General features: G+C 53.4%; 4 protein-coding genes across 12 annotated transcripts; 2 read left to right on the top strand and 2 right to left on the bottom strand.

Moving 5' to 3' along the window:
• The first annotated feature begins 1,047 nt into the window (after positions 1-1,047).
• KLHDC9 (kelch domain containing 9) lies at positions 1,048-3,038 on the top strand. Of its 4 annotated transcripts, none has more exons than XM_036344011.1 (4): positions 1,050-1,817; positions 1,970-2,228; positions 2,318-2,516; positions 2,758-3,038. In XM_036344011.1, exons 1-4 carry the CDS (start codon positions 1,294-1,296, stop codon positions 2,922-2,924), a joined length of 1,149 nt encoding a protein of 382 aa, XP_036199904.1. In that variant the 5' UTR covers positions 1,050-1,293; the 3' UTR covers positions 2,925-3,038. The 4 variants fall into 4 exon arrangements, with proteins under 4 accessions (XP_036199908.1, XP_036199904.1, XP_036199906.1 ...); XM_036344013.1 differs by having other exon boundaries at positions 2,321-2,516; XM_036344014.1 differs by having other exon boundaries at positions 1,051-1,817; positions 2,069-2,228.
• A 437-nt stretch (positions 3,039-3,475) lies between these two features.
• PFDN2 (prefoldin subunit 2) lies at positions 3,476-9,255 on the bottom strand. Its single transcript, XM_036344037.1, has 4 exons — positions 9,121-9,255; positions 4,729-4,817; positions 4,511-4,634; positions 3,476-3,764 (listed from the first exon to the last, which is right to left on the bottom strand). The coding sequence occupies exons 1-4, from the start codon at positions 9,193-9,195 to the stop codon at positions 3,591-3,593; spliced, it is 462 nt and encodes a 153-aa protein (XP_036199930.1). The 5' UTR covers positions 9,196-9,255; the 3' UTR covers positions 3,476-3,590.
• Positions 9,220-11,848, top strand: NIT1 (nitrilase 1). 5 transcript variants are annotated; one of them, XM_036344028.1, is made up of 7 exons: positions 9,220-9,339; positions 9,767-9,859; positions 10,063-10,317; positions 10,437-10,540; positions 10,701-10,834; positions 10,973-11,098; positions 11,328-11,848. In XM_036344028.1, coding segments are annotated over exons 1-7 (981 nt in total). In that variant the 5' UTR covers positions 9,220-9,337; the 3' UTR covers positions 11,595-11,848. The 5 variants fall into 5 exon arrangements, with proteins under 5 accessions (XP_036199921.1, XP_036199924.1, XP_036199922.1 ...); XM_036344029.1 differs by having other exon boundaries at positions 9,260-9,370; XM_036344030.1 differs by having other exon boundaries at positions 9,293-9,418.
• A 540-nt stretch (positions 11,849-12,388) lies between these two features.
• DEDD (death effector domain containing) lies at positions 12,389-26,958 on the bottom strand. 2 transcript variants are annotated; one of them, XM_036344034.1, is made up of 5 exons: positions 26,823-26,958; positions 14,654-15,042; positions 14,385-14,492; positions 13,741-13,887; positions 12,389-13,267 (listed from the first exon to the last, which is right to left on the bottom strand). In XM_036344034.1, the coding sequence occupies exons 2-5, from the start codon at positions 14,976-14,978 to the stop codon at positions 12,891-12,893; spliced, it is 957 nt and encodes a 318-aa protein (XP_036199927.1). In that variant the 5' UTR covers positions 14,979-15,042; positions 26,823-26,958; the 3' UTR covers positions 12,389-12,890. The 2 variants fall into 2 exon arrangements, with proteins under 2 accessions (XP_036199927.1, XP_036199928.1); XM_036344035.1 differs by having other exon boundaries at positions 14,654-15,037; positions 26,823-26,957.
• Positions 26,959-26,975: the final 17 nt, after the last annotated feature.

Below are 26,975 nucleotides of genomic sequence, written 5' to 3' on the forward strand. Positions count from 1 at the left end.
AGAGGCCAGCTGTGCAGACTCAGAGTCAGAGGGACCTGGGAGAGGAGTGCAAGACCCCTTGGGTGGGGGAGTCCCTGTTCTGTCCAGGAGAGGCAGGAAGTGAGTCTGGCAGAAAGAACAGCCAAAGATTTAAGCCAAAGCAAGAGCCCCAAATGGGCATTATAAGCCCATAAAATTTAAGCAAAATGACCCCTCCTCCAAGCAGCTCCTCCCCTAAATCCTAGGACTGGGACAGAGCTGAAGCCAGCTGTTGGGAGCTCACCCAATCACAAACCTTAGGGAAAGACTGGCTTTCAGACTTTAGCCAGGACATTAGAAGTTAGGGATTTATTAGGGGCTTTAACATAAACTGGGAAAACAGGACCCTCCGTGTCAGAATCAGGGAAAGCAATAGTTGGGTGGGCAGAGACTCTCAAAGCTCTCATTGCGCCTCAGCTTTAAGGTATGCGTGGGGAAGGGGTCCCTGGAACCCTCAGGCTCTCCAGCTGCGCCTTCCTGACCATACCTGCCCCCCCACTGCCCCGATGGAGAGCAGGAGGGGCAAAGCCCTGCGGTGCTGCCAGACCCCAGGGCAGCCCTGGCCATGGCCTATGGATGGAAGTCCCGCTGCCGTGCAGAACCCGGGCACGGCCTGCTGCTCCCACCCAGCTGTGTCCGAGTACAAATCTGCCTGCATTTCCTGCTGTGGCTGAAACTAGTCGCTTGGACCTGGATCTGTCAGCTCTCCCCTGGGTCCTGGGGGGCGGGTGAGAAGCCGCTGGGGATCTGCCTGAATAAAAAGGAGACACCACGGAGGGCAGGAGAGTTCCCTCGAACCGCCCCACTTCGCCCCCAACCGGCTCCCAAGTCCGGGCAGCTCTGCCTGGATCGCATCAGGAGGAGCCCCTGCCCTTACCCAGGCCGATGTCCGCCCCCGCGTCCCTGCGTGCCAGTGACCTGGTCTCCAAGCCCGCGGGACCGCAGTCCTCAGACCGGGTCTGCTGCCCCCAGCGGCCGCGAGCCCCGCCCCGCCCCGCCCCGCCGGGCCGCCAGGAGGCGCCGCAGAGACACAGGTGCCCCGCTTCCGGGCGAGGCCAGCGCCGGGCCGCGGAGGGGTAGCCACCTCCCTGGATCTCGAGTCCCAGCGCACAGCACCGGCGCCCCGGTGACGACGCGGGCGGCGCTCCGCGCCCTGCGGCCTTCCCTTTGCGGCGGGTCGCGCGGCGGCGGTTGCTGGGCGACGCGGAGGGAGAGGCGCCCGCGGGAGGCTCGGGACCCCGGGGACCCCGTGGCCGGCCGCCCCTCTCGCTGGCCATGGCGGTGGCGCCTCCGGGCGGGGCGGGGGGCTCGCGCTGGACCTGGCGGCCGGTGGCCCGGGACGCGCTCCTGGCCCGGGCCTTCCATTCGTGCACCGAACTGCGGGGCCGGCTCTACCTGGTGGGGGGCCTGCTGGCTGGGGGCGCGGCCGAGCCGAGCGCCGACACGGTGGTCCTGGACCCGGCGGGGGCCCCGGCCGTGCGGGTGGGGGCGCGGGGCGGCCCGAGGCGCAGCCACCACGATGCGGCGGCGCTGGGCGGGCGCTGGCTCTGCGCCGTGGGCGGCTGGGACGGGGCGCGCCGCCTGGCCGCAGTGGCCGCCCTGGATGCGGAGCGCGGAGAGTGGGAGGCGTGGACGGCGGCCCCCGGCAGCTGCCCCCCTGCCGGCCTCAGCAGCCACACCTGCACGCGCCTCTCGGACCGAGAGCTGCGGGTGGCAGGCCGGGAGGGGGGGACGCGCACTCAGCGTCGCTATGGAAGCATCTACACGTTGCGGCTGGACCCCAGCGCCCGCACCTATTGGTATGGCCCCAGGCCCAAGTCCTGACCCCCCCTTCGTCCCGCTCGGCCGGTGTCGCCAGCCGTCCATCCACACCCTCCCCTGGCAGCCTCCTCCCCAGGCCGCTAGGAGGACCGAGCTCTGCCGACATGACCCTCCCCCTCATCTGCCCCAGGCCCCCTCCGACCTTTGGCAAAGGGGGTGGGGAGAAGGCAGGACAGCTCTTAGTTTCCGGAAACCCCGACTCGCTGGCCCACCTGGTGCACATCCTCAGCTACAGGGAAGAAAGCTGCCGCTCGGCCTCCCGCTCGGGGCACTGCGCCGCCCTGCTCCCGACCCCTGGGCCCCGCCCCGGCCACCAGCTGCTGCTCTTTGGAGGCTGCGACTCGGCTGAGCCGGAAGTGGCCGGGCACTGGGGTCATGGGAAGATTCAGGTATGGCGCACACCCTCCTTCGGGCGGAAGGCAGTGAGCACTGCGGCGCTCACACCCCTCCAGACAGACAGCCCTTCTTTCTCCCCGAGGAGGAAGCGCCTGCCGCCCCCCGTTTGACGGAGCAGCTAGCAAAGCTCGTGAGCAGTGGGCAAGGGTCCCGGCAGGGGCCTCGGGGCCTCCGGCACCATTCATGCTCGGTGGTTGGGCCCTTTGCTGTGCTGTTCGGTGGAGAAACTCTGACCAGAGCTAGAGACACCATCTGCAATGACCTCTACGTCTACGATACCCGTGAGAGCATTTAAGGACGGGTGAGGGGGAAGGTGGGAAGACAGGAGAACCTGAAGAGCATAGAATGGGGTAGAGTGATGGAGGAGGGAGAAGGAAGAATGAGTTGACAACTTCAAGGAACACACAGAATATTAAATTTTGAAGAGGCCCAATAATCAAGTGAGGAGGAAAAAAGGAGCCTTAGCCCCTGGGTGACCAAGTGCGACCACCCCAATAACCGCTTCCTCGCCTCCCCCCACAGGCAGGGCTCCTTCCCTGTGGTTCCACTTCCCCTGTGCAGACCGAGCGCTGAAACGCGTGGGCCATCGGACCTGCCTTTGCAATGACCAGCTGTACCTGGTTGGGGGTTTTGGGGAGGACGGCAGGACGGCCAGTCCACAAGTGTGCACCCTGGACCTCTTTCTCTAAAGAACGGTGCCAAGACACACTGCCATGCCGCTGTTTTATTGTAAACTCAAAGCATTATCACCAGAGCTACCTGCCTCACGTCAAATGCTTATTAAATTTCCATCTAACAGTCAATGTTTGTCTCTGAATCTTTTGGGGTGAGGGCAGTAAGGAGACACATCTGCCCTGGTCAGTGTGCTCAATGGTTAGAGTGTTGGCCCAGCACACAAGGGTCGATTCCCGATCTGGGACACATACTTGGGTTGCAGTTTCCGTCCCCGCCCCAGTTGGGTCAAGTTAGGGAGGCAACCAATCCACGTCTGTCTCTCCTTCTCCCCCGCCCCCCTTTTCCTTTCACTAAGAAAACCAATGGGAAAAAAATACCCTTAGGTGAGAATTAACAAAAAATAAAAGAAGTAGAGACATCTTTGTATGCAAGGCAAAGGATAAAGCATGGGCCCTCCCGATACTGTGGGCCATTCGCCTGATGGAACCAAGGCCACCACAACATGCTCTTCCCGCCCCATGCAAACCATCCCTCACTGGGAAGAAAGCTTCAGGCTAGAGAGAAGCATTCTGACTAAAACATTTAATTAACAAAAAATATTATAATAGCAGAGAAAGTAACAACAATAACGAGAAATTAGAGTGGGAGTCAGGTAGGAAAAAATGCAGAAGCCTTGGTCCCTAGGAGACCAACACTCCGGCTGAGCTGGCCTTAGCCCCAGCTCCTTCTGAGTTTTCCTTGGCTGGCTTCTCGTCCTCGCCCATGAGCCGAATATTGTGCTTTTCCCGGAATTCATTTAGTTCTTTTCCCTTTGCCTGAAGCTGCTGTGTCAGTGTCTCAATGATCTTCTGAATCTAGAAAGCAAGGGACAGACGTTACATAAGGACTGCCATCCCCACCCTGGTGTGGGGTAGGGAAGTGAAGAAGACACGACACCTCCAACCTCGCCTTTAACCAGGTAGGAAAGTAGAGTCAGACACTAAAATTACTCCTTCTCAAACACGAGGTTTCATAAACCTAGTGTACACAAGGATCCCATGGACTGCTTTTTCCCCCCTAATATATTACTATTGATTTCAGAGAGGAAGAGACATAGAAACATCAATGATGAGAGGGAATCATTGATTGGCTGCCTCTTGCACGCCCCCCAATGGGGACCGAGCCCGAAACCCAGGCATGTGCCCTTGACCGGAATTGAACCCAGGACCCTTCAGTCCGCAGGCCGACGCTCTATCCACTGAGCAAAACCGGCTAGGACGACTGCTTATTTTTAAAATGCCACTTCATGGGCCCCAGCTCCAAAGGCTCTGAACCAGGACAGGGTCTAGGAAGCTGCATTTCAAATTAGTCCTCCAGGTGATTTGGACGCAGGTATCCATGGAAACACTGCTGTCACCACCTCTTTTCCCCAAATCAGCCAGGTCACAGAGCCCAGGGATAGAGGCATACAGCCTCTTGTCTAGGAGTTGAACCTAGTGCAACGTAAAGAGCAGAGGCTAAGAGGCTACTCAGACTTCCTGCCATCTCTCCCCTGATCCCTGCCCCCTCCTCTTCCCTATCCCTCGGTTGCCCAGAGCTCTCCTCAGAGCCTCTAGCTCACCTGCTCCTTGTTGTTCTCCAAGGCAGGCAGCACCTCTTTGACAGTGCGCTCCACCAGCACCCCGCCGACCATGCGGAAGCACTTGCGGGTCTCATCTACCTCCTTCAGTGTATCAATCACTAGGCTGGGGCAGGACAACAGACAGGGTCTCAGAATGCAGGCCCTGCTACTGCAGCCCTCCCTACAGAAACGTGCACCCAACTCCCCAGCTGCCTCACCTGTGCTCATTCAACTCCATTTCCAGCTCGGCTGCCTTGGATGCTAGGCCCCGCTGTTCCTGCCGAAGGCGGTTGAAGCCAGCAATCACCTGAGGTGAGAGACATAGGAAGTGAGAGAGGAGGCAGTGAAAATGGCAGAGTCAAGACACAATAGATCATCACAGGCTTTACAAGATGCAGTGGGGGACACCTACCTCGGAAAGGGAGAAGACACATGTTTGCAATTTCTGAGGTCTGCCTAGAATTCCATCCACCCAACACTTACTGGTGCCTCCGTGTGGCACCTGCTGGCCCACCTTGCAGTAACAGCTGGTGAGGAGTTGCAACTAATATAGGGTGGGGTGCAAAGCTACTGGATCACCTACAGAGGAGTGTAGACTTGCAGGTAAAGGGGAGTCAGGAAAGGCATTGTAATGACTAGGTCCTGCCTGGGTCTGCCCAGCACCCCTCCCATTGGGGAACCGCCTCTCCTTAACACAGTGGGTTCTTGCGGGGAGGGGAGAGCACTAATCACAGGGTCTTGCTCCCTGACCACAGGGCAGTGACCTGTTCTGTGCTAGTTTCTTCACAGAATTAGATTCTGGGTAGAGATGAACAGGTACAGAAGTTAGAGCTAAGACACCTTGTTGTCCTTTGTGTGAACTAGTTATCTGACCTTTCTTTTTGGTGTTCAATTTTGTGAACTACCCCACCGTTCTTCTAAAATAATCCTTAAAACAAACAAACAAAAAAGCCTGGCCCCTGGGCTTAGTTGGTTCGAGTGTCATCCTGATGTGCCATGGTTGTGGGTTTGATCCCCAGTGGGGGCAAGTACGGGAGGCAACCAATGGATGTTTCTCCCCACCCCTCCCCCAAATCAATAAAAATATATCCTTGGGTGAGGATAAATATGTGAAATACACATTTCTTCCCTTTCCGTCTACACACACAAAACCATTAAGGAGGGGAAAGACCTCTCAAAGAATATACTCCAAAAGATTAAGAATAATTATCTCTTGCCCTGGCCGGTTAAGCTCAGTGGATAGAGTGTTGGCCTGTGGACTGAAGGGTCCCAGGTTTGATTCCGGCCAAGGGCACATGCCGGGGTTTCGAGCTCAATCCCCAGTAGGGACATGAGGGAGGCAGCCAATCAATGATTCTCTCTTATCATTGATGTTTCTGTCTCTCTCTCCCTCTTCCTTCCTCTCTGAAATCAATAAAGAAATATATATATATAAAAAAGAATAGTTATCTCTTGATAGCAAGATCATGGGTAATTTATTATTTTGTACTTTTTTCTGTGTTTTCTACATTTTCAATAGAATAATATATCCTGTGATTCCCTTACTATTTATATTAAAAAGTCCCAAATTGCCCTGCTCAGTGTGGCTCAGTGGTTGAGCATCGACCCATGGACCAAGAGGTCACAGTTCAGTTCCTGGCCAGGGCACAGGCCCGGGTTGTGGTCTTGACCCCCAGTATCAGATGTGCAGGGGGCAGCTGATCAATGTTGCTCTCTCATCGGTGTTTCACTCTCTCACTCCCTCTCTCTTCCTGTCTCTAAAAGTAATAAAATGTATATATACATTTTTAAAGTCCCAAATAATTTGCCATGAAGAGCTTCAACTTACTTTCAGGATATCTCCTAAATTATACTTGATGATTTAATTAAACTAACAGCCAGCGCATTTCCGGAAGATCTATGCTTTCCCTCTCTCTCCTTTTCCTACCCTATTTCCATTGCCCCCTTCAAGTCTATCCAGTCCTCAGGGTCAGCTCAAGTATCTGGTGTGATCACGGTGTAAGTGAAGAAAGAAAGTCTGACTCTAAAGTCCCTCAACTAAAAGCCCTGCTCTTCAAGCCACTGACTTTGGTAAGTTAACTAAAGCTTCTCAAACTCGACTGTCCTTACCCGTAAAAGAACAATACAGCTCACTGCAAATGGCAGTGAGTAACAGAAGGAAGTGCAGTGCCAGCACAGTGTGCGACTGCTTCCATCTTGTTTGTAAGGGACATATGTGGCTCAAAGTTGCAGCAACGACAGATCTTCTGTTTTTCATCCAGTGTTCTCTCTGGAACGCGAAGGCCAGAGAGTGCTAAGCAAGAACAGTCTAAAATTCAATTATCACAACCCCTCAGTGTCTTTCATGGGATTCTTTTTCTCCACCACTGTTTGCTTCTTTTTTCACTTTCTGTGCAAACCTTAGATGACTTTATGGCTTTGTCTGCCAGCCATGAGCTCTTAATTCTCTAACCTATAGCTCCAACTCAGATTTCTTTCTGTAACTCAAGATTTATAAATCTAAAATAAACTTATTTTCTCCCATTAACTTGTCCATCTTCCTATTGTCCCAATGGCACCAGCATCCATCAAAGACAGAAACCTGAGAACATCCTAGATTACTTTTATCCCTTTTTCTCCACATCCGAGTCTTGTAATCCAGTCCAAAATTTAAGTCTATCTGCATCCCAAGCATGTCAGGCAGTCTCATGCCTTTGTACTTTTTTAAAAAAAATTTATTGGGGTGACACTAGTCTACATGAACATATAGGTTTCATGTGTGGATTACTGTTTATAGGACCTTGTGCCCACCACCCGAAGTCACATGTTCTCCTGCCACCTCATATCAGGCCCCTTCTGCCCCCACCCCCGCCTCTGGCAGCCGCCTCACGCTGTGGCGTTCACGAGTTTGTTTCACGGTGTGTCCCGCATCGGAGTGACACCGCACGGTCCTCACTTCCTCTGCCTCCTTTCACTGCGCACGATGCTCGCAAGGCCCGCCGTGCCGCTGTGAGTGCGCCGTTTCCGCCTTCTCATGGCCACGTCTTCGTACTTTTAAATACACTGCTCACTCTACCTAGAAAACCCTCCACTTCCTTCTTTGCTTGACTAACTTTCTCATCTTTTAGAATTGAGCTGAAGGATTATCTCTTCTAGAACACAAAATAACTAGCATTTATTAAGCACATGCTATATTCCGGTCTCGCCTCATCAAAATACAGTGATGAGGTAGGTGCCATTAGGTTTTACCGGAGGGAAAGGCCGAGGGCAGTCACAGATAGTGAACAGTATGAACACCATTCAAGCACGAGCATGCCCGACTCCAGTGCACTTCCTGTGTCCTTGGCCACCTATGATACCACAGCGTCCCCTTCCCACCTGCTCCTGCCCCAATCCCATAACCTCATGCTTCTCTACCTGCCAGAAGAAGAGCTGTGTAAGTTTTCTATTTTCTTTATTGATTAAGGTATTACACATGTGTCCTTACCCCGCTCTTGCCCCCACCCCCACCCCGTCCACTGTAAATCTTTTTTTTTTTTAAATATATTTTATTGATTTTTTGCAGAGAGGAAGGGAGAGGGATAGAGAGTTAGAAACATCGATGAGAGAGAAACATCGACCAGCTGCCTCCTGCACATCTCCTACTGGGGATGTGCCCGCAACCCAGGTACATGCCCTTGACCGGAATCGAACCTGGGACCCTTGAGTCCACAGGCCGACGCTCTATCCACTGAGCCAAACCAGTCAGGGCCACTGTAAATCTTATGGCTTGGTTTGTCTTTTCTCAAATGAGTCTGTGAGCGAACTTGACAAGGTCTGTTTTATTGATGTTTCCTGCCACCCAGCAGAGTGTCTGGCACATGGTAGACCCTCAAAAAGTATTAGGACCCTCTCTTCCATTTCCCCCCACGTCTGAAACTCCCTCCCTCCTCAAACCTACAGCACTGCCAGCCCCTCTGCCTCCCGCGGACGGGCACTCTGATGCCGGGGACATTTAGGGAGCCCTCATGCCGATTCCTTTGCCGGAGTGACTGTCCACCTCTAGCCGGTAAAGGAATCTGAAATGAAAAGCGCTGCTGTGTAACTACGTTCTCCTTCCTCTTGCGTAGGTTTCTTCCCATCGGTTACACACCAGCATGGCTAGCAAACCGTGTGCCCAGCCGCAGGGCCTTCTGATTCACTGACAACATGTCTCCCCACGCCAGGCACTGGGGGAAATGCCAAGTCGGGTAGCAGAGGGATTCTGGTCTCTAAAGCAGTTCGGCCCAATAGTGGCCCCCGAATCAAAACACCAGGAAACACGCGCGTGAGCAAGTGTGTGCGTCCCGTGGCTCTGCAGCGCCTGCCCTTGTCCACTTAGCTCCTGGGCAGCAGCCCGCCCGCCGCCCGGCGCCGCGAGCTCGGGCCCGGCCACGCCTGTCGGGGTGCGGGGAAGCGGGGGAGTGAGCCCCGTCCCCGTCGGACTCGGGCCGGCTCGGAGCTCCCAGGGGCGTGGCTCTCCCCGCCCCGCCGCCCACTCGGCCCGCGGGCTCCGCGGCGGCTCCGGGGCCCTCCCTGCCCGGGCCGCGATGCGGGCCCTGCTCGCGCCTTCTCTGGGCCCGCGGGCCTCCGGCGCCCTCGGCGCTCCTCACCTGATCGGCCGACACTGCCCCCTTCCCCGTGCCGCTCCCGCTGCCTTTGCCGAGGCGACCGCTGCCCTCCGCCATCTTCGCCGCCTGCGGGGCTTCCGGCGCGCAGTGCAGCCCCGTGCGTCACTTCCGGCCTCGGGTCCCGCCCCCTCGCCTTGGCGCCTCCGCCTCCAGGCGGCTCTCCAGCGTGGATCCCGCGAGTGATCCTGGCGAAGCCTCCATGTAGGACCCGCTCCCTGTGCCGCCGGCCGCGGTGAATCCCACCGGCGGCGCTTCCGCGGGCACCAGAGCCACCGCCGGGGTGGGGGGGGCGGACGGCCGAGTGGAGGGCGCGGGCGCGGTCGGGGTGGGAGCGGACGGGCGGCCGCCTCGGGGGTTCCCGCCTCCGGGGTTCCGGGTGCGGATCGAGCTGTGCGGGTGCAGTCGAGAAGCGGGGAGGTGACTTGAGCTGCGGAGGCGCTGGCGGAGGACAGGGCCGCAGGTAACGCGAGGCTGCGGACCGTGGAGGTCTCCTCCGTGTCTCCCCGCAGGATCGCTCCCTGTCGCCCATATTAGAGTTTCGGAGACGGGTTTCGCCGGCCGGGCCCTCACCGAGCCTCAGTGTGAGGCTGCCTTAGGGAAGGGCTGGTGCGTGTCTCATCTTCCTCAGGCTCGGCGCCGTGGTCAGGCCTCACCACCTCCTGTCCCTGCTGCTCCCTGGACCGCGAATACCTCGACTCCCAGCGCTTTGTGCTCAGCCCAGGTAACGTGTTTGGTATCCTCAGTGCCTGACACTAGTCGATGCTCCATCAATGTTTGTGAAATGAATGGTGGTGGGACAGTGGGGTGCCTGTGGGAGCAGAAGCGGAGGGAAGCCCAGCCTTCCTGCCTCCCCATTGGAACCCCGTAGCATTGAACTTGCGTGTCCCCATGCTGGGGACTGAGTTCTGCCTGCACCATTCACAGGCCCAGAGCCATGGCTGTCTCCTCTTCCTCCTGGGAACTGCCCCTGGTGGCTGTGTGCCAGGTAACATCGACGCCAGACAAGCAGCAGAACTTTAAAGCTTGTGCTGAGCTGGTTCGAGAGGCTGCCAGACTGGGTGCTTGCCTGGCTTTCCTGCCTGAGGCTTTTGACTTCATTGCCCGGGACCCTGCAGAGACTCTGCGTCTGTCTGAGCCACTGGGCGGGAACCTTTTGGGAGAATATGCCCAGCTTGCCAGGTATCAGAAAGGGGGGATGGAGGGAGACAGGGAGAGGTCATTGCTTTGCTGGGCATTGTCTCTGGATTGCCAGATGTGAGGGTGGAGCCTTGGAAAGAGCGCAGTGTCCACTCCCCCAGGGAATGTGGACTCTGGCTGTCCTTGGGTGGTTTCCACGAACGCGGCCAAGACTGGGAGCAGACTCAGAAAATCTACAATTGTCATGTGCTTCTCAACAGCGAGGGTGAGACTTCACAGCTCTCTAGCTTGCCCCCTCCCAGGCTCTTCTCCCTAAACCAGGATTCTCCAGAATCGTGTCTTCTGTTTCCTCGGCCAAGGGCTCCTCCTCCGAAGGAGGCTTCTGGAGCACCAGCACCCCCTCTTCCTTCTCCCTCTTATCCTAGGGTCGGTAGTGACCACCTACAGGAAGACACATCTGTGTGACGTACAGGTCCCAGGGCAGGGGCCTATGCATGAAAGCAACTCCACCATGCCGGGGCCCAGCCTCACTACACCTGTCAGCACACCAGCAGGCAAGGTGGGAGCTGTGAAGGGGGAGGGAGAGGGACAAGAGGGAGGGGACAGGAATAGTGAGCACAGTAGGAGATAGAGAGCCTAAGGAGTAGGGTAGGGGTGACTAGATGACCTGACACACAGGACACTCATTTTATCCCAGGTTGGTCTGGCTATCTGCTATGACATGCGGTTCCCTGAACTCTCTCTGGCACTGGCTCAGGCTGGAGCGGAAATACTTACGTACCCTTCGGCTTTTGGAACTGTAACAGGCCCAGCCCACTGGGAGGTAAGAGGACCTCTTCAGAACATGCGGGCTTTCCTTTCACTTCATTCTCTTCCCTCGGCCCTGCCAGTTAGATTTTCTCCCCCTTCCCACCTAGTGGGAAAATTCATTCCCCAAATTACTGCCTCTCATATGTTAAGGAATAGTTAACATTTCTAGCCAATTACAGAATGGTCACAATGGGTCAGTTGGCCTGCTGCTTCCCCCCAGCCGCCACGCTTCTCCTCCCCAGGTGTTGCTGCGGGCCCGCGCCATTGAGACCCAGTGCTATGTCGTAGCTGCAGCACAGTGTGGATGCCACCACGAGAAGAGAGCGAGTTATGGCCACAGCATGGTGGTGGATCCCTGGGGAACAGTGGTGGCCCGCTGCTCTGAGGGACCAGGCCTCTGCCTTGCCCGGATTGACCTCAGTTACCTGCACCAGCTGCGCCAACATCTGCCCGTGTTCCAGCACCGCAGGCCTGATCTCTATGGCAATCTGGGTCACCCACTGTCTTAGGACTTTGGACTTCTGTGAGTTGAGACCCTCTGTGAGCTGGTGTTGCTGTTACTTTGAGGCAGGACCCAGGTGCACCTCCCCCTCACTTGGGGAACCTTGACTCTTGAAGGAATGTGTGCTTAGCTTCTTGGGAAAGAAGAAACTCACCTGAGCTCAGATTTCAGTTTCAAAATTGTGGAATTTCATATACTGTTTATTTCATGAAAACTAAAAACGCCGAGGGCTGAGCAACACTGGCATTGAAAGAAATAGAATCATAAAGTGTCTGGACATCTCCTTTGGGAGCTGAAAGGGGAGGTGGTGGCCGGCTGCAGTGAATTCCACCTGCGGTGCTTCCCTCCGCAGATGTACCCCTCCCTTTTCCTGGTCCAGCTGGACTTGGCTCCGGTTCTAAGCCTCCTTGGCTCATTCAACAAGCCTCCTACCCACATAAAAGTGCAACCCTCAGGGCATGTCCCAGCCCCATGCTCCTGCGGGGGGTGTAGGATGGGGAAGGACCTGTGATGCCCAAGCCAGAAGCAAGCAAAGGGGAAGGGCTGCGGGGCATCTTATTTTCAGTCACCAGAACAACTTGGAAGGGAGTGTCACACTCCCCTCCCCTTTCCAGGGGGGGGGGTTTGAACCTCGGCACTCCCCCTGTGCATGTGCACACACCACAGCTGGTGGGGCTGACCTAAGTCCTCTCCTATTTTCCCTTGAAGAGGGACAGATTTGGGGTGGGGGGATACCACGCAGAGGTTTCAGCAATGAAATGGAAGAAACGAGGCAGAGAGGAGCAGCACCAGAGGCCAGGAGAGAGTTGAAAGGGCCACAGTTTCTTTTTTAAAAAGTCTATAATTTGGGAGAGGGTGGTGATTAATTTCCAAAATACACTTCAGAGTCTCACCTTCCACACAACACAGCTCCCTTACTCACAGCCCTTTGGTTTTCAGACAAAATGTAAGAGCCTCATAAAGCCAGAAGCACTGACAGCCCTCAACGCACCCACACGCAGCGTTCACTGACGTCCCTTACAGACTGTCCCACAGACTTCGCTTCTCCCTACACCTCTGCCTCGCGGCTCAGTAGTAAAGGCAGCTGCAGACACACGGGGTGAGTGGAGAGGGAAACAGGGAAGCCCAGGCACATGGGTGTAGGGAGGGGTGGGAAACACCACTTCCATTTTCCTTTGTCTTTTCCTTAAGAAAAAAAAAAAAAAAAGGCAGGGGTGTGATTGGTTGGAAGGGGAGAGAAAAAACCCCAGAACAGTATGTACGCTCCAGAGGTGAGTGATGGGACCAGTCCCAGGAGGGAAGGTCAGGGCAAGGCCTGCAGCATCAAGTTCCTCAGGAGTTTCTGCCGGCCCAGCTCGTAGTCCTCCTCATCCACGTTCACCAGCAGCTTGATGGCTTCGTGGCCCACAGCCTGCTTGAGGGAGTCTGTGATGAAGACGCCTTTCAGTGCCTCTAGGAGCGAGCCATTGATGTAGTCGCGCCAGAATGCGTCGAGGTAGGTGAGCTCAGAGAACTTGATGTCACAGATGATGGAGCCCAGGTCCCGGGACTTGAGGATGGTGTTGGCCTGGTTAAAGCGCTCAAACTGGCGCTCAAGTGGGTCCTGCTTGTTGGAGAAAACGTTGCCCTGCAGAGCAGTCTCATGCTGGCAGTATTCAGCCCGAACCCGCAGTCTGATGTCTGTAGAAAAGAGAAGAGACGCAGAAGAGGTTGCCATGAGAGGATGAGTTTACGAGAAAGATGAAAAGAGCAGTAGAGTAGCAAAGTGGGAACATCACCTGACAGCTTCCCCTGCTCTTGTCCAGGACTACTTTTCTAGGTACCTCTGACCCTCCCTGAATGCAGGAGGTTCCCTTAAATAGGCCATGCCCAGGTCACATTATCCCACCACTCAAGTAGCACCTTGTTTCTGGGAGGTATTTTCCTGGTTAACAGGCAGTCATTTTCACACGCCACTCTGATACCATGACGTGGTTCCTCCTACAGCTACAGTAGGGACCCTCTCTCTGTTCTGGTGTTAACTACAGAGAGTTGACAAGCGCTCTGCCACAAAGACAGAACTCTCCCCCAGGGCCACCACTCAACCTCCCTCTGCAGCAGCACCAACGCGAGCCTGGCACTGCCGAGTGTTCCTCTGGGACCCCTGAGCTCACCACATGTCTGCTTTTCCTTAGGATCCGGTGTTGCTGACTTTCGGCGTTTTCGCTGGCTCCCAAGTGTGGCTCTCCCTCGAGCTGGCCTCTTGCTACACATCTGAGGGCCTGAAGTGGGGCAGCACACCACAGGATAGTGAGGAGGCACTGACGGGGAGGAAGGGGAGGAGACAGTAGGGTAAATGCTCAGACACTTCTCTTGGAAAGAATCATTTAGACTTAGCAGGAAACGCAGTATCCACAATATGACCTAGGACACAATGTGGCAACAGTCACAGGACCCAGGGAACACAATGCCTCACCTCATTTTTTTTTAATATATTTTTATTGATTTCAAAGAGGGAGAGGGATAGATAGAAACATCAATGAGAATCATTGATTGGCTACCTCCTGCATGCCCCCCACTGGGGGGGGGGGATTGCGCCGGCAACCTGGGCATGTGCCCTTGGTCAGAATCGAACCCAGGACCCTTCAGTCCACAGGCCGATGTTTTATCCACTGAGCCAAACCAGCCAGGGCTGCCTCACCTCATTTTTATGGGGTCATGGAGGGAGGCAGGGTCCTTTCATTTAAGGTGTGACTAAGAGTGGTTCCATGTCCTCTTTCTTGATGATGGAAATTAGGGGAATTTAATACGCACTCACCTGTTTTAGGGGATTGGGGAGGCCTTGGTTCTGGATCACTGAGGGCTCTGGGGGTCACATAGCGAATTGATGTCTCCTCCAGATACTTGTCTACAAGGTCAGGGCACACTGTAGAGGGAGAGGGAGTCATTCGGGAAGATGTACCCCTCCCTTCTCCTGGTCCAACCCTCCAACAGGCCTCTTAACAGTCCTGGGTACCCCCAGAGCCAGTGCCGCCTCCCGCTGGGACTCCAGCCCAATACCCAAGTCCCCAGCCCTGTGCCCCTCACCAGCCCGCCTCCTCTTGAGGGTGACGTAGGGCAGGAGGTCATGGCGAGTAATGATGCGCAACAGCTGCAGCACTTGGCGGAAGTTAGTCTCATCACAACGGCCCTGGCGCTCAAGCGCCAATAAGAAGTCACGTCCATTTCGGATGAGGCCACGTTCATGGTCATCAATGACATCAACAAAGAGGAAAGAAAGAACGCGCACATCTCTGTGTGTCAGGTGGGTGCCCACGATGTCAAACATGCGGTGCAGGCTGTACAGCCCGTGCTCCTGCTCACCACGCTCTTCTGGCCACACCTGGCTCGCTCGTCGCTTCAGGCCCGCCATGCTGGGGGCTCAGGTGCGCAGTGCTTCCCCGAATCCCTGCTTGGCAGCTGTAATCCCCACTACACTGTAAGGAGCCGAAAGAACCTGTGAGTTATTCATTCCTGCATTCCCAGTGCTAACACAATGCCTGGCACAGTGTAGTACTTAGTAAGTCTTTATTCAAAACTAGATGCCCGGTGCACAAAAATTTGAGCACTGCCCTCAGCCCGGCCTGCCCCTCTCACAGTCGGGGAGCCCTCAAGGGATGCCATTCTGACTGCTTAGGCCCGCTCCCCTCCCTGTGGGCAGCGGGCCTAAGCTGCAGTCTGGCCAGCCTCTGCGGGAGGCAACTGGGCCAATCAAAGGAAAGCACTGCCCCCATCACCCAACCACTGCTGCCACTGCTGGCCACTGTGGCTGCCTACCCTCAGCCCTCGCAGCTGTGGCGGCTTTGTCAGGAAGGATATTCGGCTCTCCTGTCTAATTAGCATATTATGCTTTTACTATTATAAAGCCTAGAGTTCTCCACATAAAACAGATGGTGCCCTAAGTTCAAGATTCTATCGGAGAACTAGAGTCACTTCTAGGTGAGAATGTTATGCGCCATCTTGGTGCTACACAACAGGAGTTGCTATTAGCTATTACCCTAATTGTGGCCCCCCCTAATTCCCCCCGCCTCCAAAACACTGCTCTTGGTTCTTTGTGCTCCCCCCTAATCAGTTCATCTCTTAAATGTAGGCAAAATTGGGCAGAAGTAGAGAATTCACTCTTTAATAAGTAAACTGTAGCAGATGAACTTAAGGACAGTAGGAAACTGAAAATCTTTAGGGTGAGAACTAGTTTCAATTCTGCCTGTATCATTAACAAGCCATGTAGCTGTGTGACCTTAAGCAAGTCACTTAACTTCAAAGTTTCACTGCCCCTGTCTACAAAACAGGCATGAAAGAAACGACTACTCAGACTTGTTAAGAATCCAATGAGATAATACAACTGAAGTCACTTTGTAAATCTAATGCAAATCATTGTGAAAGAGATTCAAAGAAGCATCCTTGCCCCTCCAGCATTAGCTCAAGTGCTTGAACATAGACCTATGAACTAGGAGATCACAGTTCAATTCCCGGTCAGGGCATATGCCGGGGTTGCAGGCTCAATCCCTCATGTGGGGCATACAGGAGGCAGCCAATCAATGATTCTCTCTCATCATTGATGTTTCTATCTTGCTCTCCCTCTCCCTCTCTGAAATAAAAAATACATTAAAAAAAAAAAAAAAAAAAGAAATAAGCATCCTAGCCCAGACTCATCCTTCCATAAATGTATCTATAGGTTTCCTATAATCCAACCAAGTCCAGAAGCATAACTGCTCTAAAGGTTAATGAGTAATATTCACCAAAATTCATGGCTTTAAATCCAGAAATATGACCAAGCTCCTACGTTGAGCACTCTTGTAATTCCCCCATTCTACCTGTACCCCCTTGATGTTCAGATGCCATTTGGATATATTGTCTTCCAACCTGGCAGTCATTTACCAATCCCCTGTGAATGACCAATGACAGCCCTAGATTCTTTCTATAATTTGGCATTTGACTCAGAAAGTTCCTCCATCATCCTGGGTAATGTCAAGGACTCAGCCAATAGCCAGTCTTCAGGTCAAACAACATTCAATTCCACTGTAGTTGCTCATACTTACTGCCCCCTTCTGACCAAAACCTCTAACCACCCAATCATTATACACTCCTGTTGATGCTACTTCTAAGTATGTCTTAAATCTGCCTCACCTGCCGAAACCGGTTTGGCTCAGTGGATGGAGCGTCGGCCTGCGGACTCAAGGGTCCCGGGTTTGATTCCGGTCAAGGGCATGTACCTGGGTTGCGGGCACATCCCCAGTAGGACATGTGCAGGAGGCAGCTGATCGATGTTTCTCTCTCATCGATGTTTCTGGCTCTCTATCTCTCCCTTCCTCTCTGTAAAAAATCAATAAAATATATTTGGAAAAAAAAAAAATCTGCCTCACCTTTCCACTTCCACTGCCCTAGTTCAGGCCCCAATAACCTCTCACCTGGACTTCTGCAACAGCCTCTTTTATTTTAAATATATTTTTATTGATTTCAGAGAGGAATGGAGAGGGAGAGAGAGACAGAAACATCAATGATGAGAGAAAATCATTGATTGGCTGCCTCCTGCACACCCCTTACTGGAAATCCAGCCCACAACCCAGGCATGTGCCGTAGAAGCTCAACCACTGAGCCACGATGACCAGGTCTCAGAATCCACTTTTCATTCTCTAACAATATCAGTTTGTTTATAGTTTACATACAATAATATACTTCACTTCTCTGTACCTGCCTTCCTATTCCACACCCCCGTCACCGACCTTTCTCAGATGGCTAACTCCTACTCTTTAAGAGTGAACTCAAAAGAAAAGGGAAAAAAAGAAAAAAGAAAAAAAAAGGTCAGCTCAGATGCCATCTTTAAATTTAGTCCCTACACCTCATGCTGGGGTATGTAGTCCTCTTCTGTGCTTCCTGGAACACTGCATATTCCTGTAGCCATTTATCAAAGTGTACTACGATTATTTGTGCACTTATTATCCCACTAGAGGCCTGGTACACAAAATTCGTGCATGGGTAGGGTCCCTAGGCCTGGACAGCTATCAGGGCCAACCGGCAGGGCGATCAGGGCGGAGAAGGACGGGGGGAGGGCGCTGGTACCCGCCTTGGCTGGCCTGGGGCCTGTGGGTTGGGAGCAGCACCTGCATTGAGCATCTGCCCCCCGGTGGTCAGTGCACATCATAGTGACTGGTCATTCCTCCATTCAGTCAATTTGCATATTAGGTTTTTATTATATAGGCTTAGATCTTCAGCGACTCATGTAGAGGGACTAAGTTATATTCATCTTTATATCCCTAATGCCTAGCAATGGATAAAGCGTAGCACATAAACTGAACTTAATCTCCAAGAGATCATCAAAAGCAATACCCATTAACACATTAAGCGCCCTGTCAGTCACCAGTGACTGACACTATACTTTCCACCTGGAAGACAAAACAGGCTGGGCACTTAACGTGTTAAGAAACAAACTCAAGTCCAAGAGTGAGAGGACCTCATTAAAAATAGATACACACAACTCAGTTACCATTCACATACTCTAGCTAGCTATAGCCTCCCTACACTGCAGAACTACCCAATCCACAGTACCCTGCTCGCCAGTGATATAGGTGGGTCTGTCCATTCTATATACCAACAAACTGAGTCTAAGTTAACACCTTAAACGCTCTCTCAGTCACCGGTAACTGACACTGTATTTTCTGTTTGGAAGACAAAACAGGCTGGGCACTTAACGTGTTAAAAAACAGACTAAGTCCTTGCTGGTTTGGCTCAGTGGATAAAGCGTTGGCCTGCAGACTGAAGGGTCCTAGGTTTGATTCCAGTCAAGGACACATGCCCAGGTTGTGGACTCGATCCCCAGTAGGGGGCATGCAGGAGGCAGACGATCAGTGATTATTTTCTGTCATTGATGTTTCTATCTTCTCCTCTGAAATAAACATATCTATAGTCCTAATCAGTTTGGCTCAGTGGATAGAGCATCAGCCTGTGGACTGAAGGGTCCCAGGTTTGATTCCAGTCAAGGGCATGTACCTTGGATGCAGGCACATCCCCAGTAGGGAGTGTGCAGGAGGCAGCTGAATCGATGTTTCTAACTCTCTATCCCTCTCCCTTCATCTCTGTAAAAAAATCAATAAAATATATTTTTTTAAAAATATATACATCCGCCGAAACCGGTTTGGCTCAGTGGATAGAGCGTCGGCCTGCGGACTGAAAGGTCCCAGGTTCGATTCCGGTCAAGGGCATATACCTTGGTTGCGGGCATATCCCCAGTAGGAGATGTGCAGGAAGCAGCTGATCGATGTTTCTCTCCCATCGATGTTTCTAACTCTCTATCTCTCTCCCTTCCTCTCTGTAAAAAATCAATAAAATATTAAAAAAAAAAAAAAAAAAAAAATATATATATATATATATATATATATATATATATATATATACACATCCTATCTAATAAAAGAGAAAGAGGGTAATTGGTGTACGACCGCTACCCTTCCCATTGGCTAATCAGGGAAATATGCAAATTAACTGTCAGCCAAGATGGCGGCCAGCAGCCATGCAGCTGATGCGAATAGGGAGGCTTGCTTGCTTCAGTGACAGAGGACTCCAACATTCCCCCGCCTGACTTGCCGGCCTCTCAGCTGCAACTCTAAGCAACCATGTTGCAAATATAGAAGCTAAAAAAAACCCAGAAACCTGCTTTACTCAGCCGGGCTTCAGCCAGCCGGACTGCAACATTGTATCAAATACAGACGGTAAACAAAGGCCAGAAACCTGTTTTCAGCAGCCCAGGCCTCAGAGCTAAAGCTGGCCCAGAATAAGAAAAAAGAAAAAAAGGAGCAGTTGGGAGTTTCAGTCACCCGTCAGCCTGAAAACGGCCCTCAGCCCCTCAGCCAGACTGGCCAGGTACCCCAGTGGGGACTCCCACCCTGATCCAGAACACCCTTCAGGGGAAACCAGCCAGCCCCCACCGTGCACCAGGCCTCTATTCTATATAGTAAAAGGGTAATATGCCTCCCGGCACCGGGATCAGCGTGACAGGGTGCAGTACCCTAACCCCCTGATCGGCCCTGCTCTGTGGGTGATAGAGGGTGGCGCCCCAACCCCCCCGCCCCCCACGGGCCCTGCTCTGTGTGTGATGGGGTAGAGCCATAACCTCCCCATCGGCCCTGCCCCGAGTGTGACAGTGGTGGCGCCCCAACCCCCTGATCGGCCCTGCTCTGTGGGTGATAGAGGGGGGCGCCCCAACCCCCTGATCCGCCCTGCTCTGTGTGTGATGGGGGGCGGTGCCCCAACCCCCCGATGGGCCCTGCTCTGTGAGTGACAGTGGGGAGCTCCTCAACCCCCTGATCAGCCCTGCTCTGTGTGTAACAGGGTACGGAGCCCCAACCCCCCTGATGGGCCCTGCTCTGTGCATGACAGGGGGCAGCGCCCCAACCCCCTGATCCACCCTGCTCTGTGTGTGACAGGGGGCGGTGCCCCAACTCCCCTATTGGCCCTACTCTGTGCGTGACAGGGGGAGTTCCCCAACCCCCTGATCAACCCTGCTCTGTGTGTGGCAGGATATGGAGCCCCAACCCCCCTGATGGGCCCTGCTCTGTGCATGACAGGGGGCAGCACCCCAACCCCCTGATCCGCCCTGCTCTGTGCGTGACAGGGGGTGGCACCGCAACTTCCCTATCAACCCTGCCTTGAGTGTGACAGGGGGCGGTGCCCCAACCCCCCAATCGGCCATACCCTGAGCGTGACTAGGGGTGGCATCGCAACCTCCAGATCCGCCCTGCTCTGTGCATGACAGGGGGCGGTGCCCCAACTCCCCCACTCGGCCCTGCTCTGAGCCCGACCAGGGGCTGCACCTAGGGATTGGGCCTGCCCTCTGCCACCCAGGAGCAGGCCTAAGCCAGCAGGTTGTTATCTCCCAAGGGGTCCCAGACTGCAAGAGGGCACAGGCCGGGCTGAGGGACCCCCTCTGCACCCCGAATGCACAAATTTTTGTGCACCGGGCCTCTAGTATAATAATAAAACATAATATGCTAATTAGACCGGACATCCTTCCAGAAGACCTTCTGGATAAAGCTAGGACTGTGAGGGAAGCCCGGGTCCCAGGTGCCAGAGGGAAGCTGGTGCCAGCAGCTGGGGGAAGGAAGGCCTATTTTTGCACGAATTTTGTGCATCAGTCCTCTAGTATTAAAAAGAGAATAAAATAGCCAAAACCGGTTTGGCTCAGTGGATAGAGCGTCGGCCTGTGGACTGAAGGGTCCCAGGTTCGATTCCGGTCAAGGGCATGTACCTGGGTTGCGGGCACTTCCCCAGTGGGGGATGTGCAGGAGGCAGCTGATCGATGTTTCTCTCTCATCGATGTTTCTGGCTCTCTGTCTCTCTCCCTTCTCTCTGTAAAAAACCGATAAAATATATTAAAAAAAAAAAAAAAGAGAATAAAATAAACTACTTCAGAACAGCCAAGCTGATGGGATCTCAGAAAACTAAAGAGCAAGTAGAACCTGGTCCTCTCTACCTCAGTCATCCTAAACTAGAAGCACAGAGACTCACCCACTTAAGAAAAGGGAAGTCCACACTGAAATCACTTAGCCTCAAACCATGGGTTCTGATATGTGGACAGGAAATATAGCCCATATCTACTTAGGAGATACCCCACCTGAAGCATGGGAGAATAGCTATTCAACTACAGACTAAATTTCAGTGCCTCTTCCTCTCGTTTTACCTGATGTAGTCTCTAGGTACAGGAGGAGACAGAATGAAAATAACTTCTTGCTTATACCAGGCAACATGGAAAAACCAAGCCTCCTCAAAGCCCCTACAACTTCTTGTTCCCTATCCCACCTGGTCCCTTTGGCCACCTGCTGATTATGATGATCCCAGAAAAGCAGATGGACAGGTTTCACATTCAACCAATCAGAAGGCCAGGTTGCTCCAGAGCTCCCTAACTCAAAGTGTCATGACTTAAACCTTAGGAAATGAAGAAATATTGTTTCACAAAACAGGCTACTGGAAAATTAGGCAGAATATAGGAAAGCACTGTGGTCCTAATTATTCACCAATGGATATCCTATCCTATATAATAAAAGAGAAACATGTAAATTGACCGTCCCACCGCTATGTTCACCAGCCAATCAGGCATATGCAAATTAACCAAAGATGGCAGGTTAATTTTCATACATAGGTGCCGGGTGGAGAGCAGAGCCAGAGAGCTGATGGCTGGGAGGACTTGGCAGAGTGGGAGGCCATGGGACGGAGACAGAGCAGGAAGGGAAAACCAAGAGCGTGGGGAGCACCAGGAATTCTGGGAATCGTAGTTCTGGTGGCAGACGGATCTCCTAGACTAGTGGTCGGCAAACTGCGGCTCGCGAGCCACGTGCGGCTCTTTGGCCCCAAGTGGGCTCTTCCACAAAATACCACGTGTGGGCGCGCACGTACACTGTGATTGAAACTTCGTGGCCCATGCACAGAAGTCGGTTTTCGGCCTGGGCGAGTCTATTTTGAAGAAGTGGCGTTAGAAGAAGTGGGGGATGCTGGTCGGTCGGGTGACAGGAGATGCGGCGCAGGCGGGCTGCGGGATTCGCAGCGCAGGGAGATACATTGTTTTGAGGTATGTTCGCTGAGGTCGACCCCTTCCAACTCTCCCATCCACACTTGTCTATCTGAAACAAGTATAAAAGTGTGGATGGGAGAGTTGGAAGGGATCGACCTCAGCGAACATACCTCAATCAGATTGAGGACGTTTTTAGCAAAGGCCAGTTTAGGAGTACCCTAATTAAGTTAATTACAATGTACCTACCTATATAGTTTAAGTTTTAAAAATTTGGCTCTCAAAAGAAATTTCAATCATTGTACTGTTGATATTTGGCTCTGTTGACTAATGAGTTTGCCGACCACTGTCCTAGAGCAGTGGTCAGCAAACTGTGGCTCGCAAATCACATGCAGTTCTTTTGCCCCTTGAATGTGGCTCTTTCACAAAATACCACGTGCAGGCGCGCATGTACAGTGCGATTGAAACTTTGTGGCCCATGCGCATAAGTCAGTATTTTGTGGAAGAGCCTCACTCAAGGGGCCAAAGAGCCACATGTAGCTCGCAAGCCGCATTTTGCCAACCACTGTCCTAGACCAGTGGTTCTCAACCTTCCTAATGCCGCGACCCTTTAATACAGTTCATGTTGTGGGTGACCTGCAGCCATAAAATTATTTTCGTTGCTACTTCATAACTGTAATTTTGCTACTGTTATGAATCGTAATGTAAATACCTGTCTGATATGCAGGATGTATTTTCATTGTTACAAATTGAACATAATTAAAGCATAGTGATTAATCACAAAAACAATATGTAATTATATATGTGTTTTCCGATGGTCTTAGGCGACCCCTGTGAAAGGGTCATTCAACCCCCAAAGGGGTCTCGACCCACAGGCTGAGAACCGCTGTCCTAGACACTAGAGCAAAGTGAGCCTGGAGCAAGTTACTGTTGCGGTGGGGGATGGAGGGAAAGCAAAGGTGAAGACATGAGTAAAATCAGAGTGTCTAGGAAAAACTAAAGGGAAGATTTCCTAAAACTTCCAGGAAATCGCCACCAATGAAGCAAGGAAAAAAAAATTGCCTCTGTTATTCTGTGCGCAACAAACCAAACTGAGTTGGGGGTCTCAGACAATTCGCTCATATGATTGCAAAGACAGAAACTCCCGGATTGGAGAGGGCTCCCCGATTGGAGAGGGTGCAGGTCGGGCTGAGGGACCCCCCACATCCCCCAGTGCATGAATGTCGTGCACTGGGCCTCTAGTAATTCTATAATAGGCCTCAATTATCTGAGGATTAACTCCTTCCATTTGAGGGGGAAAAACAGCCACTTTTCAGTTCTAGATTCCAAGATCATTTAAGGTCCCTAAAATTATCAGAGTTTCAAGGTCAGTGGTTCTAAATCAGGGATGATTTTGCCCCCGTGGGAACATTCAGAAATGTATGGAGACATTTTAGATTGTCATATGGTGGACTAAGGGTGGGTGTTACTGGCAAGCAGTGAATAGAGGTCATGGATGCTGTTAAGCAACTACAATGCACAGGAGAGTACCCATGACAAAGAATTATCTGGCCCAAAGTGTCAACATTGCTGAGAATGAGACCCTACTCCATATGGAGGTGGTAACGGGTCTGAAAGAATAGGGACAGCAGGTCACTTTCCACCCTAGATCTGGAGAAGAAAGCCACGGTCCCTCTGACCCAAACCCATTCAACAGTATGCCAGAAGGAAAGAAAAGCCAGGCGGGCAGACTCATTTAATTCCTAAGTCCAACTGGCACTCAAGAGTTCTATCTCACTCCAACCTCGGTCTCTACCACCTGCTGTTGCCATTCAGGTGAACAGCAGGTGGGAGGGCTATACTCCCTCTGCCCCATCCGAGAGGTCTAATTTGACCTAGTCCAGTGGTCGGCAAACTCATTAGTCAACAGAGCCAAATATCAACAGTACAACGACTGAAATTTCTTTTGAGAGCCAAATTTTTTAAACTTAAACTATATAGGTAGGTACATTGTTATTAACTTAATTAGGGTACTCCTAAGCTGGCCTTTGCTAAAAACGTCCTCAATCTGAGGGGTCGACCTCAGCGAACGTACCCCCACTTCTTCTAACACCACTTCTTCAAAATAGACTCGCCCAGCCGAAAACCGACTTCTGCGCATGGGCCACGAAGTTTCCATTGCACTGTACCTGCGCGCCTGCACGTGGTATTTTGTGGAAGAGCCACACTCCAAGGGCCAAAGAGCCGCATGTGGCTCAAGAGCCTCGGTTTGCCGACCACTGACCTAGTACAATCCAGACTTCTGTGAAGATAAGAGAAATTCCATCCTGTGCAAGACAGACACAAAGGGTCCCACACTTAACCCCATAGCCATCCTTAAAGTCCTGAAAGGCTGCTGATCAGACTCATTTAATGAAGCCAAATGGAGAAGAGGCCTAAGTCTCCCAAGGCCATGTCCTTGGGAGAAATGTCAGGAGGCTGGTAACAGGCAGCTCTCCCCACTTAATCATCATATAGGATGGCGTGTTCACTCACTCAGCAATCCAACAGGAGTTCCAAGAATCTATCTAACTTCAGCATTAAAAGATCATGGCCAACTTCCTCTTAATCCAAAACACTCAGCCTTCTGTGGCAATGAAGCAAGGGAAGTCAACTTAAGTTACAGAGAACCTCGACGAAGGTACCAGGGTAGTGAGGAGAACGTACCCCTTCTGACCACAAGGTGACAAGAACTCCTGGGACCTGGTGTCTGAAATAACGCTAGACACCACATTTGAGACCCTAACATTGAGTCCCCCCTACAGTTTTCCCAAAGTGCTCCTTTGTTCTTAGGAATTGCTGAATTTCTTAGAGTTGTCATTTCTTCTCTTGAGGAGGGGCCAAGCCAGCCAAGGACCAAGGGAAGGGACAGACTATGTGCATCCACTGGCCTTCCTCTTGATTGGTCGTTCTCTATGAGGTTTCTACTGCCAAGCAAAGTCAAGCCTCATCCCAACAAAGGATGATAACTGTATTTCCACACAACTGAAGGTATGTGACTCTCTCAGAGCCCTTACGAAGCAACGTTATGTGGAAGAACTAAAAAGTGAGGTCCTGAACAAATAGAAGAAAGAGTAAGCAACAACCTTCGGAGGGGCACCCTTTGGTAGACAGGCTCCTAAGTGCAATGTTCCACGCGATTAAAAAAGCGTCTCTCAGCGCTACCAGAAGACCAGGTCAAAACAAAACAAAGCTGGGGACTGGCCCAACACACCTAATTCCTCCTTTCCCTCCTATTTATATCGTTACCGAAACAGACCATACGCACTCAGCGGTAGGTGAGAACTCATTTTACCTGCCCTCTGCCCACCACCGAGCTCAAGCCGATAGTTTTTCCTGCATCTCCATTCCCTTCCATCGTCTGCACACAACACAAGAGCCCAGGCTTACCTCTGCGCAGACTTCGTTTCCGGGGGTCTCCCTAGCAGAAGGTCAAGGCCAGAAAAACAAACGTGGAGGAAAGAGTCCACTGTCAAGCTTTGTTTTGGAACCTCAAAGACGCAAGGTGTTAGTTATAGAAATACAGACAAGCCGACAGCCACTTCGGTGGAAACGACCCCCTCCAGGCTACGCAAGAAAACTCACCCAACAAAGTCACCAGCTTCACTAACTCTCCACCAGCCCATTCACAGACAAAAACAACTCCAAACACTTCCAGCCTCAATGGCTCATGGCAAGAAAGGTCCCAAATTCAACAACTTGTAGGAAAACCAATTATCCTTTGACACATTCTCACCTGAATCCCCAAATTCCATGAGGCCCACCTAATTTTGGTACAATATTAACATTAGCTCACATCTTTAGAGAGAACTGGGGCAAGTGCTACCGCAAAGAAGGCGCTGGCATCAAGCTTCACTCACAGACCAGGCCTCCCGCTCCCGCGCAGCCCCGCGCCAGGGGCATTCTCTCTCCGGAACACGGACCCTCCCTCCTCGCACCCAAACAGCAAAGGAAGGTCTGGAAGCCAGGGCGGTCCCTGAAGAGCCTGGTTTCCAGACGGCATCCCGGGTCCTGCTCCCGTTCTCAGGCGCCCAGAGCCGGCTTCCCTCCGCGCACCGGCCGCCCCGCCCCCACCTCCGCTCCCGGGCCCCCGGGCCCCGCTGCCTTCCGGTCAGAACCGGGAAGCAGAGCGAAGCCGGGGAGCTCAGAGCCCGGCCGAACCTCCGCCAACTCCAGGGCAGCCACCTGAGCGCCCTGCAGGCTCCCGCCGCCCGAGCTCGAGCCCGGCCCCCACAACTGCCCGCAACTGGCGCTGCCCCGCTCCGCCGCCGCCCCGCGCGGGAGCCCCAGCCCCCGCCTCCAGCCCGCGCCGCTCCCTCCCAAACTTTCTCCATGACCTCGGCGCCCCGACAGGCCACCCACGCCCCAACCCTCCATGCTCCCTGGTCACCCAGATCCGGCCCGAGCCCCCTCCAGGTGCCACTCGCACCCTCCCCGACCGCCCCGAGCCCCAGCCTCGCTTCCCCGCCTCACGGCTCGGGCCCCGCGCCCCGCACCGGAATCCCGCCCTCCTGCCGACCCCCGCCCCGCGCCCCGCGGCCGCGCCCCTCCCCCACCTGGCCGCGGCGCCCCCTCCCTCCCGGCCCGGCCGGGCGTCGCCACCGCCTCCCTCGCTTTCCTTCCCCGGCCCTTCGCGGCCCCGCCCGCCCGCCCGCCGGCCCGCTCGACCCCCTCCCCGCCCCGGCCGCCCCGCCGCCTCACCCCGGACTCAGGCTCGGCGCCGCCATGTTGGATCCATCCGCGCCGCTCCCCCCGCCGTCTCCCGGCGCCGCATCCGGGCTCCTGCCGCCGCCGCGGGCGTGGGACCGGGGGAGGGGAGCGGAGGGGCCGGGCGGGCGGGGCCGGGGAGAGGCT

This window comes from Myotis myotis, unplaced genomic scaffold, assembly GCF_014108235.1.
Source record: "Myotis myotis isolate mMyoMyo1 unplaced genomic scaffold, mMyoMyo1.p scaffold_m19_p_18, whole genome shotgun sequence".
Classification (NCBI taxonomy): Eukaryota; Metazoa; Chordata; class Mammalia; order Chiroptera; family Vespertilionidae; genus Myotis; species Myotis myotis.